The sequence below is a fragment of the Sarcophilus harrisii genome, chromosome 1, assembly GCF_902635505.1.
Source record: "Sarcophilus harrisii chromosome 1, mSarHar1.11, whole genome shotgun sequence".
NCBI lineage: Eukaryota > Metazoa > Chordata > Mammalia > Dasyuromorphia > Dasyuridae > Sarcophilus > Sarcophilus harrisii.
Window position 1 is genome coordinate 336,031,943 of NC_045426.1, and position 13,827 is coordinate 336,045,769.

Sequence of the window (13,827 nt, forward strand, 5' to 3'; positions counted from 1 at the left end):
CCCCCCATCCCATTTTCATGGAATAATATAAAGTGACTTTTTGTTCAACAGTAGGAAGGATATAGGATTACATTATGTACATATGGTGACCACTGGTCCAGAAATTGCTATAGGTTTTATATTTATGGGAGATTATCTTCATCATTTTTCTGTAGTAGTCTAGTCTTGGCCATTTGAAACAGGACAACTAGAAATATTGACTCTGGATTATACTCTAGTGCTGATCCTAACTATTTAATTCCCTACCACCTGGGTAAAATCCTAGAAGCAAATTGGTATTTGGGGAGACTGGAAATGTCAAGTCTGCCCGTGTTTAGTGGAGGATTTAGGGAAAGAGCTCTTCTTCAATTTTGTATATCTTGTTATTCACTTTCTTGGGCACCTACCTCATATAGACTGTACAAGAAGTTGTGAAAGACTATGAAAGAAGTAAATGAATGGCAAACTATTCTTTAATTAGACAATACAATTAAATATTAAAATTTAGATGAGAAGTTTCCCTGTGGCAATAGAATGTGAAGGATTATGCTTTCTTGGTGCTATCATGTTGATGTGGTAAAATTTGGTTATAGGAAGAGGGGTTCGGTAGCAAGGATTAAAAACTATTATTTTGATGTAGCTGTTGTATATGTTTAGATTGTTAGCAGGTTCCAAGCACAACCTATGATGACCCCAAGGTTCTTTTCTAGTCTCTTTTTTCTTCTGAGTCTGTATTTTTCTTGCTAACCTCATCAATTCCTCTAAATTTAAGTAAGTATATAACTCCCAAAACTACATATCCAATCCCAGTTTCTTCCTCTGTCCTAGCTTATCCCCATCCCCTCAGTTGCATTGCCTATTTTATCGAAGATTTCAAGTTAAAACTCAAAATGTCTAAAACAGAACTCATTTTTTCTCTGAAACCCAACTCTCCATCCAAACTAACTGATTTCTACCAAAGGTATCCCTTGTCTCAAGTTTGAAATCCTGTTACTGTCATGTATTTCATTTAATATTTTCCCTTATTCTTCATATCCAGACAGTTGCTAAATTTTGCCATTTTTTCCTTTACAAGATCTATTCAGTCTAACCACTTCTATTAATACCCTTAATTCAGGTCTTTGTCAACTTTTGCTCTGATTATTGCAGTACTTATTAACTCGTTTTCCTTGGCTGTAGCTTCTTACCACTCTAATTTTTTCATCACATTGCTACCAATACCATTTTTCTTAAGCACTCGTCTGCCCATGCCAACTCTAGTGATTTCCTGTTGCCTCTAGAATAAAATACAAACTCATTTATTTAACTTTATAAAATGTTGACAATCTGGCTTTGACCTATCTTTCCAGCTTTATCAGCTATTACTTTCCCTTTCTTACTAAACTGGCTTTCTCTTGTTCCTCATTCATCCTATTCTATCCCCTCCTTTTGCTTTTTCCTCAAGCCTGCAGTGTGGTCCTTCCTTATCTTTACCCCAAAGAGAATCTTGTTTCCTTTAAGACACAGTTGAAATACCACCTTCTGCATGAAACTTTTCTGATTGTTCCAACTGCTAGCACTCTCCTTTATAATCTACCATTTATTTAACTTCTTAGTGAATATGCATGTATGTGTATATGAATTACCTATATTTATCCTGCGAACATATTTTATATATACGTGTATATTTTTATGCATATATAAGTTGTGTGTGTGTGTCTGTATCTGTATCTGTGTTTGTGTCTGTGTCTTAAGTTCATTGTCCATAGGGTTTGCTTCATTCTTTGTATTTGTGTGTCAATTGCCTTATACAGTACCTGACTGATACTTGTTAATTAATTGATATTATTTACAGTTGAGGTAAAACTTAAATAGAAAATTACTATTTTGACCACAAAATTTTTCATTCCTTTTCTTTTGGTTTTATTCACATCTTAATAAGTGACATTTTGTTTTTTTTTCTAGATGGGAATGACTGGCAACACAAGTCCATTTGGGCAACCCTTTAGTCAGACTGGAGGGCAACAAATGGGAGCTACTGGAGTAAATCCTCAATTATCAAGCAAACCAGGCATGGTGAACAGTTTGCCACCCTTTCCTACTGACATCAAAAATACTCCAGTTACCAATGTGCCAAATATGGTGAGTTTTTATTAGCGCTTGATATTTTAATTCTTCTGAGATAAGTTGTTTTTAATAAGAAATCATTTGTTCCTGAATTAATTCTAAGAAAATTATTTATTATATGATAATGATGAAATTTGAAGAGGGACAGAAAGAAAAGTTAATTGGTCTCTTAGCTAGACAATCCAGGTAATTGCTTGAAGTTCTTTGCCAGTCTAAAATGTAAAAGAGAAACAAGAATGGTCAGAGTGCTTATCTTGTGTTCTCATTGGTACTTTTTGCTGTGTAGAAAGTTAATGTCTTTGAAAACATTTTCTAAGCTGCAACATCTTGCTCAGTAATCAGAACCCTGAGATATGATGGATGAAAGTCACTCTTATAACGCTTGTTTACTGCCAATTGATTATAAATATGAGTAGAAAGCCCATTGACCTGGGACATGTACAAAGACATACACACAGCATTTATCTTAATAGAACTATAGATTTGGGCCATTTACCTGACTTGATGATTTTAGGTAGTACCATTGTGTCTTCAATTTTTCCATTTTTAAGCAGAAACGATGCCTATGTTGTTCCTTTCAGACTCAGTATAATAGAACATTATACCAATTTGAAATGTTATCCTTCTAAAAAAAAATTAAAGCTCTTTATTGGACTATAAGATATAGTCTATGGTAATTAGACTTATTGGATATCTAGATTACATGGAAACTTTGAAAATTCAAGATACTTAAGATATATGCAGCTTTTACTCATAACCTTTTTGGGAGTTGTACTGTTACTATATAACTCCAGTCAACTTGTATTTTGCTTATAGCTATCAAATTCCTATTGATATTGCTTGCCTAATCCTTATTTTCTAGATTTCTGCTTTCTGAGGCATAAACCCTCTTACTTCTCACTATGATGCCTCTCCAACTCACATATTTAGATTTATAGGAGTGGATGCTATCTATGATTCTATATTTTTACTCAGCCCACATAGCGAAAAAAGTTAACAAATATTGCCAATTCTTAGCACTTTTCATTCAGGCTTTTTGCAGGTTCTAATTGATCTCCCTGCCTCACGTTCTCCAAATAGTTGAATTCTCTTGTTCGACTTTTAAAAACCTTTCCCAACCTAGACTTAGCTTGTCTTTTTGACCTTGTGTATTATATATCCCTCCCCTTTTTGCATTCTGAGGCGAATCTAGACTGATTTTACAGTTCCTCACACATAACACTGTCTCATCTTTGCCTTTATACATACTGTCCTCTATTCTAGATACTTTACCTTCTTACCTTTGTCTCTTAGAATCATTTTTTTTCCTTCTAATCTTAGCTGAGACACTATTTTCTTTACTTTTCCACAGTACTATTTTTTTTCAGTTGCATGTAAAAAGTTTTCAACATTCACTTTTATAAGATTGAGAGTTTCTAATTTTTTTCTTCCTTTCTCCCACCCCTTCCCCAAGACAGTAAGCAATATGATATAGGTTATACATGTACAATCATTTTAAACCTATTCCATGTTAGTCATGTTATGAAAAAAAATCACAACAAAAGGGAAAAATCATTAGAAAGAAAAAGGAAAATTTTTTAAAAAGTGAAAATAATATACTTTGATTGGCATTCAGTCTCCATAGTTCTGAGACTCTTTTTTATGAGAAACCTCTTCTGATATCCCTGGCTTCTGGTGCCCTCCAAATTAAATTATCTTACGTTTATTTTGTATGTATCTTTGTGTGGATATTATTTTTCCTTCCTTCCCCCACCACAAGAAGGTAAAACTCAGTGAAGGTAGTGATTATTTCATTTTTGTAGCCATAACACCTCGTACATAATAGGTATTTAATAAATGCCTTTAACTTAGCATCAGCAACCATCTTATGAATCACTTTAATCAATCATATAGATTGTATCCATAACGTATAAATAAATAATAGTTTTTCAAATTCTCAAGTTTTTAATTAGAAATAGTTTTGCAACCACCATTTGACTCTTCTACATTCATGTTCTTTTCTATCAGCATATAGTTATGTTTCTAGTACACAAAGCTATTTATTCTTTCTACTCAGGTAACCTGTTCTTGACAATGAGATTTCACATATCCCATGGAATGAAATGCCATTCCTTTGCTTCCATTCTATATTATATTACTTTCCTCTATAACATGTGAAAAGGTCCACCAAGCAATCTCACATAGCTTTTATATCATATAGATAAAAATTTAATTAAGACAAAGGCAAATTCTTACATTTAATTTAAAAAGTGAACTTTTTAGTTCATTAGAATTTCATTAGTTCATAGAACTTCATTAGAATAGTCTTTATAATGCTTAATTTAAAAGATTTGGGGCTAGTCAATAACCATTTTTAAAGATCTCTCTCAGGGAGGTCATATGCTACGATAGGTGAGACTGAGCTAGACAACAGCTAATATAGAAAGAATTTGGTAGTTTCATTGCACCACAAGTTCAAAATCAGTCATCAGTTATGGACCCAGCAAAACAAACACACACACTCATTCTTAGCTTGCATTAATGAAAGTGTTGTATTCAGACATAAAGGAACAGTAAATAGTTACACTGAATTTGGCCTTGATCAGATTACATCATGAATATAATGTTCAATTTTTAGGTGCTCCATTATCAGTAAGTATAATGAATCTAAAGGAAAGTGAGGGAACTTGGTTGGGCCATATGAAGACTTATATTTCGTAGTAAACTACAGATTTCTGTTTTTGAAAGGAAGAGATTTGGAAAATGTCTGCTAACTTCAAATCTTGAAAATAATTTTCTTGTGGAAAAGAGGTTTTAGATTGTTTGACTCTAGAAAGCAGGAGCAGGAGTAGGAGCAATGATTGGAAGTTGCAGAAAGGTAAATAGCAGCTCAGTATAAGTAAAAACTTTTTAATAAGTATATCTGTCCAGAAACCAGAAGGATTGCCTTGCAAGGAACTGAGTTCCCTGTCAGCTGGAGATTTTCAAGCAGAATCTAGGTTACCCTTATCCAGGGATGTTTTAGAGTAGATTCCTGCTTCTTTATGGGTTCACATGGTATGACTTCTCAGTTCCCTTTCAACTTTTTGATTTTGTGATCTATGATAAACAACTTTTAAAAAATTGGCTTCATCATATATTTTTATATAATTTTTTTCCTATTTCTCTTTTAATTATCTAGGTGCCTTAACTACAGTAATGGTTTCTATGATTTACCATATAGTCTCTACAGCCCCCCACAGTTCACATGATGAGTAGGCAGTGATGTTTAATATACATGCTAACTAAATATCTGTAGATACACAAATTCTTCCTTCTCTTTTTGACTCTTGCCTGTGTAGATTCATGTTCTAGAAATCAAAGGAAATAAGTTTCTTCCAAGCCTATTATGTCATATATACCCTCATCATTTGTATAATATTTGCCCTTTTAGATACCTTACTACAGTACAGAATCAGAATATAATTTCCTTCATATGAATTTCATGTGTATTGGGGCCTCTTGAATGAGATTCTCAAAAAAGCTTACAAATCTTACTTTTTTCACCTCAAACATAGTAGTAGTTTCTTTAGAAATTATGAAATTCTTCCATCATCTAAAAATTCTGCTTCATTGATTAAATTAGTAATGCATAGAAAAATTTGGAAGTAATTATTAACCTAATATAATTAGTTATGGAATATTTTTGATTCCTTAGTGTCAAAATATTGGGGTTTTTTATAGTTTTCTTTTGTCTTTATAATGGTTAATTTAAAAGATTTGGGGCTAGTCAATAACCATTTTTAAAGATCTCACTTAGGGAGGGCATATTCTAAACCTCCCTTAAATTTTAACTTCAACATGAAAATTCATATAGCTATTTTTTTTCTTACAATCTCTTATTTGTGAAGATAATCAAATCAACCAAAATGCATTTGTTAAGCACCTACTATGGACCAAATATATATAATCTGTCGCCATAATATCTTTGCCTATATATACAAGAAAATAATTTGGCTGTCATTGGTACAAAGGAAAAAACACTGGATCTAGAGCCAGAAGACTTGGGTTTTGTATTTGAACCTGGTACTTGTTAGTTGTGTGCTCTTGAGCAGTTCATTTGTACTTCTTTTTTGGACCTCAGTTTTCTCCTCTAAAATGAAAGGATTAGACTTGAACAGTATAGAGTTGAATCCCCTTTAAATGTAAAGATTCTTGTAGTTTAATGCTTAATAATTGTTCCATAATATCCATTGATTGAGAAACCATGTGACCAAATAGATTTCATGAATTCAGAGTAATTCAAAGGAATGTGTATTTTATTAATCATAATAGCATTTGTATATACTTGAAAAATAACCATACATCTGCAAAACATAAATCAGTTTACAGAATATAAATTTTTGTATTTATTGAATCATATTGTATATTTTGTTGAAGCTGAAGAGAGTCCCAATTGATAAAAGTTAGGGTGTTTACTGATTCTGTGATTCCATGTAAAAACTTACTGGATTGAATAGATGATTTCTAAATTTTCTTCCATTTTGACAAATTCTTTGTTCTGAAGTTCCTTCAAGCTTTTCTGCTTCTGTCATTCTGTGTTGCAAGGAACAAGAATATTTTAAGCTGAGGAAGATTAAATTAAGGTACTTTACTATGTTAAATAACTGGATAACGTTTTTAATGACTTCATTGTGAATTTTCTTAACTTTTTTAGTTACATGGAATAGTGCTCAGATTCTCTATAAAGATAAGTTCATTTCACTTTAGTAAATCTTTAAGAAACATTTAGTATATATAATACACATTGCTAGATGGTGGGATCACAGAAAAAAAACAGTCTCTACATCTCACAGATCTTTTATTCTAACGATTGGAAACGTGAAAAAATAAGTATATAGAAAATATAAAATTTAGAGCTTAAGTGCATTTCTGATTATATTGGGGAGGCTAGAAAATCAAGAAAGATTTCAAAAAGCATGGACAAGAGGAGTGATTGAAGAAATTATGAAATATTATTATGCTGCAAGAAATGATAGAAAAGATGGATTCAGAGAAACCTGGAAATACCAATAGGAACTTATGCAGAATGAAGTGAACAGAACCTGGAGAACAGTTTATGTAATTACTACAGCAGGCTTAAAGGAAAATAACTTTGACTTACATGAAATGAGCAGAACCAAGAGAACATTGTACATAGCAACAAGAAGATTATGTGATCATATCCAATGGACTTGGCTCTATTCAACGGTGAGGTGATTCAAAACAATTCCAAAAGACTTGTGATGGAAAGAGCTGTCCACATCCAGAAAGGGAACTGTGGAAACTTTGTTGTTTGTTTTCTTCCTCCCTTGTCCCCTTCCCCCTTCTTCCTTTCTTCCCTTCTTCCCTTCCCCCCCCCTTCTTCCCTTCCCTCCTTTGCCTGTCTTCCCTCCTTTCCTCCCTTTCCCTTTCTTTCTTCCCCTTCCTTCCCTTCCCTCCCCTTCCTTCCCTTTCCTCCCTTCCTTTCCTTCCCTCCTTTCCTTCCTTTTCTTTCTTCCTTCCCTTTTTGATCTGATTTTTCTTGCATAGCATATAGAAATACATTTAGAAGAATTGCATGTTTGACCTGTATTGCATTGCTTGCTGTCTATGGGAGGGGGTGAGGGGGGAAAAGGAAGGAAAAAAAATTTGGAATACAAGATTTTGCAAAGGTAAATGCTAAAAATTATCTTTGCATATATTTGGAAAAATTAATGGCTATTAAAGATAAAGGAATAAAAAGAGAATAACTCTGAAAGACTTAACTCTAATGCAACAAGCAGTTATGTCTTTAGAAAACTAATGATGATTAATCATTTTTCTTGGCAGGAAGGGGATAGATTGACTAGAGCAAGGGATTCTTAACCTGAGATTCATGAACTTAGAAAAAATATTTTGAAAATAGTTTCATATAATTTATTTTCTTTTGTAATCATACATATTTTATGTATTTAAAAATAATTATTTGGAGAAGTGTCCATTGGTTTCATCAGATCACCAGTTGTGACCCCTGGTTTAAGAGCCCTTTAATTTGAGTAAGACAATTTCAAATTTTGTTTTGTTTAACTATATACTTTTTTTGTGGGGGATGAAGTGAGGGCAGAGTAAGGGGTGTAGGGGGAGAATAAGTAATGATAGTGAGGCAAATTCTAAAAAAGAATACAGTGAAACATTCATAAAATAAGCAACAAAGAAAAGTCAGATAGTGTCACAGAAAAGTGAGATAGTGAAGTTTAAGTAATAAGTATTCAGCTTTGATTCTTCATTTTCTGGGGTGTTTTGTATATTGCAATAAATCATGATCTTTAAATTCGTAATGAAAATAATCCCTTCCTCCCTCCCTTCCTCTCTTCTTTCTCTCCCTTCCTCCCTCCCTTCCTTCCCCCTTCCTTCCTCATATGCATGGGTCATTTTTCAGTATTGACCCCTACAAAACCTTCTGCTCCAAATTTTCCTTTCCTTCCCCTAGATTGCAGGTGGTAGTCCAATACATGTGAAATACATTAAAATATATGTTAAATCTAATATATGTCTCTTTCAAGAGTTTCTGCGATGCTGTCTATCCATCTCATCCTCTGCCATTATCTTTTACTTTTGCCTTTAATCTTAACCAACATCCGGGTTTTTTCCCAATGAGTCCTATTTTGCAATATGCACCAAAATGTTTAAGCTTCAGCTTTAGTATTTGACCTTCCAGTAAATAGACTAAATTGATTTCATTAATTGCTAACTGATTTGACCTCCATTCTGTCCACCAGACTCAAAATCTTCTTCCACGCCATAATCTGAAAGCTTCAATTTCGCAGTGTACAGTTTTTCTTATAATCCAACATAATAGTCACACATTGCTAGTGGAGAAACCATACCTTTAACTATATAGATCTTTGTGGATAAAGTGATATCTCTGTGGTTCAATGTGCTTCCCAGATTTGCCCTAGGTTTTCCTTACAAAAAACAAGCATCTTTTCATTTTATGGCTTCCAGTACCAGTCTTTGAATCCAAGAATATAAAATCTGACACTGCTTCCTTTCTTTGCCCTCTTATTTGACAAGAGGTAATGGGACCAGTTGGCATTATTTCTTTTTTAATTTTTAGGTTTTTGTTTATTTTTTGTTTTTTGTTTTTTTAGTGTTAAGCTTCAAGTCAGCTTTTTACATACATTCTTCCTCTTTTACCCTCAGCAAGAAACTTCTTATTTCTGTTTCACTTTCTGCCATCAGATTGGTGATATCTACGTATCTGAGATTCTTGATATTTCTCCTGGCAGTCTTAAATCCAACTTTCAATTCACCCAGGTTTGGCATTTTGCATGATGTATTTTGCATATAAGTTAAATAAAGTAACAATATTTAGCCTTGTCTGCACTCTATTTCCAGTATTAAACTAATAGGTGTTCCATGTTTGCAGTTTTTTGAAGGCAAATAAGATGATGTGGTACTTCCATCTGTTTAGAACATGGTACATTTTGTTGTGATCCACACAGTCATTGACTTTAGTATAGTCAGTGAAGCAGAAGTAGATCTTTGGTCTCCAGTTCCTCTGCTATTCAGGTAGTTCTCAGTTTGCATATTGCAAATCCAACTTTCTTTTTTCTTTCCTTTTTTTAATTCATAAATTTTTTATTCTACTTTGATCAAACTTAATACACATGTTCTTCTTAATAATTATGCTTGGATTATTTGTGAAAATTTCATAAGACATTAAACAAAGCCAGTCATCATCCTATATTTTGTAGAATCTTAAGCATAACCTTGCTAGTGTATGAAATGAGTACAGTTGTTTGGTAATTTGAATATTCTTTGGCATGGCCCTTCTTTAGAATTGGGACAGAAACTGATCTTTTCCAATCTAGTGGCCACTGTTGAGTTTTCCAAATTTACTGGTAAACAGCATCATCATTTAGGATTTTAAATAGCTCAGCTGGAATTCCATCCCCTCCACTAGAGGTTCCCTTGACTTCATTCTCTAGGATGTCTGGTTCTATTTACATCAGTAACCATATCATCATAGTTATCAAGAATATAAAGATTTTTCTTGTATAGTTCTTTTGTGAATTCTTAACTACTTCTCCTTAATCTTTCCTTCTGTTAAATTCCTACTATTTCTATCTTTATCAGGCCCATTTTTGCCTGAAACTTTCCTTTGATGAGTCTATTTTTCTTGAAGAGATCTCATCTTTTCTGTTATTATTTTTACTAGTTTTAAATACAGCCTATTTCTGTTTGGGCAGCTCTTTTTTGTTTTGCTGTAACTTTACTCATTGTGTTTGGCTGCTTAGATTTTATGATGTACATTCCTTGACATGATAGCTTTTCAAATATTTGCAAATTTAGACCTCTTGAGTTTTCTCTTCTCCGAAGTTAAACAAATACCAACTTCCTTATAACACATGGTATGCAGAATCTTTACCTTTCTGTTTGTTCCTCTTTTCTATATAGGAGGTCATTTTGCTTGCATAGTTAACAATTTAGAGTGCTGGGCCACAAAGTAAGAGGTGTAGTGCTTTGGGACCTTTCTCTTAGATATTTAAAAAAAAAAAAAAAAGATATAAACATGTCTCTCTTCTTTAAAAAATATTTTTGGGGGAAAAAAACCCTTTTAAACCAAATGATTTTAATTCTCATTAATTTTTAATGAATCTCAAGTTCCCTGAGCTTCTACTAAGAAAAATTGGACTAGATTATCATTCAGGTTTCTTCCATCTGTAAATTTGAAACTTGGAGATAGACTTTTAGGAAGTATGAAGTATCTTGTGGTTTAATACAAAAAAGTAGTACCACTTAAAATATTGGAAACTCCTTTGATGGAAATTTAAATTCTTTTCATCTTAATCACTGTAAGCAGCTTTTTCTCAAAAGATTATTAATTGGTGGTACTTTGATAAAGAATGAAACTACTGATAAATTATCTCATCTAAATCTCTTACAGGCAATATGTGTAATATGTTTTTTCCCCAGATAATTGTTTAAAATGCCTCATTTTGTTTCTTTTTAACAGTTTGTTTTAAAATTTTTGTATTTTCATATGACTAAGCAAAAAGTTATTTTCACATCAATTCATTCATAGGATTTTAAGTGTTACTACAACAAAAGTAGCAGCCTAAACAATCCCTACTTTTTATACCTTTTGGTATAGTGAATATGAAAAGTGGCCAAGTTTTAAAAAGGTACCTCCAAAGATAGGTTATGATATAATTAATTTGACTTTCATCCTTAATGATTATCCCTTTTTAAATCATGAATTTTAACATTTGACTCATTAAATTTCTTTTCCTTATTTTAGTCTCAAATGCAAACACAGGTACAGCAAGTAGGAATTGTACAAACACAAGCAATGGCGACTGGACCTACTGCAGATCCTGAGAAACGCAAACTGATACAGCAGCAGCTGGTACTCCTGCTTCATGCTCATAAATGTCAGCGACGAGAACAAGCAAATGGAGAGGTTCGGGCCTGTTCTCTACCACACTGTCGAACCATGAAAAATGTTTTAAATCACATGACACATTGTCAGGCTGGGAAAGCTTGTCAAGGTAAGTGTATTTATCTAAAATCCCACTTCCAAAAAAGTTGCCATGAAATTTTTTCTATATTTAAGGTTCCATATTTGAAGTAGCCCAGGTAAATGTTTTTACAATTCTATAATCTTAACATCAGGTAATGAGTACCATTATAATAATTAGCTGCTGGATAGGAGAATGAGACATAGTTTTTTAAGATCATCAGGTGAAGTTCCTATAGGACATTGTATTTTGTATTCAGAAGCATGTTCTCTTTCCCCTTTTCCTCTCTTAGCCCCAAATTGCCCATTGTGAAATTCTTGCAAAATGCTATACTGTATTTTGCTACTTGTTTATAATGTTTCTATTGGAAGTACCTGTCTTCTAGAATATTATTTCTTTAGACCACAGTAATTAACATGAAGTCAGGGTATGTGTATTTTGTTATCTTTATCACAAATTTTGTTTGTCATATTTGCAACATGTTTAGCAGATAGATGTCTCAGATTTTCTTTTGAATCATAGACCTTAATCTAAATCATGAACATTTGATCTTCAAATATCTAGAATGAATAAACCCAGCTGCCATTATATATCCTGTCCTAGATGTACCTACTTCCCTACTTCAAAAACCAACCAAACTTCCTTGTAAGTTAATTTTGCTGAGCATTAAAAGTGACATGGTTTAACCTATGTTTCTGGCCCAGTTTTGAAGGGGATCTTGCTTATTTGTACTTCCTCATTTTTCCTTTCATTGTCATAAACACCTACATTTATATGCAATCTATTATTTGCCATATGCTTTAGAAATATGTCTTATTTCATCTTCACAACAACCCCAGGAGGTAGCTGCTACTACTACCATTTTACCAATGAGGAAACTAAGGCAAACAAATTAAATGATTTCTCAGGAATTGTTCTCAGACTGAATTTAAACTTGTGTCTTCCTACTTCTGTGCTCTTTTTCATGTGCCAGCTAGATTTATTTTACTTTAAAAAGCTCATTCAGTTTTACATGAAGTAGATTTTCTCACATGTACATAAATATCTTTTTTTCCTTTCTTTCTTATTTCTTGTCCATTTGTTATGAGAACAGTCTCTTTTTCTTCACTGCCCATTTTAAAATTCATCCTTCCCTTTTTATCATTTCCATTTGTGATCCATGTTTTTCAGGCATATGAGTAATGTTAAGAATTTAACTATGTAATTCTTTATCTGTCTCATCCTTTATTTCTTTAAATATCATCACTTAAGATTAATTTTTAAAAATTTCTTCCAAAAAATTTGTTTTGTTTTATTTAATAGTAGTTTGATAGGGGGTAGCTAGGTGGTACAGTGGATTGAGCACCAGCCCTGAAGATAGGAGGACCTGAGTTCAAATGTGATCTCAGACACTTAACACGTCCTAGCTTTGTGATCCTGGGCAAAGCACTTAATCCCAATTGCCTCAGCAAAAAAAAAAATAATAATAATAGTGCAATAGTATTGTTTGATACTGTTCTTCATTCAAAATGCTCAATAGTTCAGTTATTTAACAATTTAAATTGAGTTTTGTTGGCCTAAACCTAAGTACCATTAATAATATTTTCATGAGAAATTAAGTCCTGAATTTCAAACAACAAAACTCTTGGAACACATTATGCCATTTGAGTTTGAACTATTTTTTTTTTTTTCTTAATTAAATATTAATTGCTATTTTATCTTCATGGAAACTTAGATTTATGATCTTATTAGTCTAAATACTCAATTACTAGCGCAGTTGAGCGATCCAGTGGATAGAGCTGACTACATCCATACCCACAAAATGATCTCTTTGGATATACAATGAAACCAGTACCTTAGCTCCCCTAAAGAGGAGCTTTTGACTGACCTTTTATTTCGTGCCAACTTCTTTGTCTATTGGTTTGATTCACAGGTGCCTGAATCTAGTTACTTTTACTGATTTTGGAAGTATGACTTCAAGTATGTGCTTGGTGATTAGACTGTGTACATTTCCTGTCTAAGGATCAATTTAGTTACATATCATATGGCTCATGACCAGAAAGCTGACCACTAATTGATAATATTGTTTTGTCTCAGCAACTCATAGAACAGATAAAAAGTGTAAACTGGCATTAATATTGTATGGACCTTTAATATTTTGCTGTGCTTCAGCATTGATAATGGCAGAATTTGGTGATTAAAAAAGCCTAAGAATCAGTGCTCATTAATGTTTGATAGTTATGATTTGAAATCTTGGTCCAGTGATTGGTGAGGATAGTGC

At 32.9% G+C, this 13,827-nt stretch overlaps 1 protein-coding gene across 4 annotated transcripts in view; it reads left to right on the forward strand.

Annotated features, from left to right (window-relative positions):
- The window catches only part of CREBBP (CREB binding protein), a 163,647-nt gene that overhangs the window by 72,920 nt on the left and 76,900 nt on the right, over positions 1-13,827 (forward strand). For all 4 annotated transcript variants that reach the window (XM_031945613.1, XM_031945614.1, XM_012543160.3 and 1 more), the window contains exons 3-4: positions 1,924-2,100; positions 11,348-11,597. In XM_031945613.1, the coding sequence (XP_031801473.1) occupies positions 1,924-2,100; positions 11,348-11,597 (427 nt within the window). The remainder of the gene's footprint in view (positions 1-1,923; positions 2,101-11,347; positions 11,598-13,827) is intronic.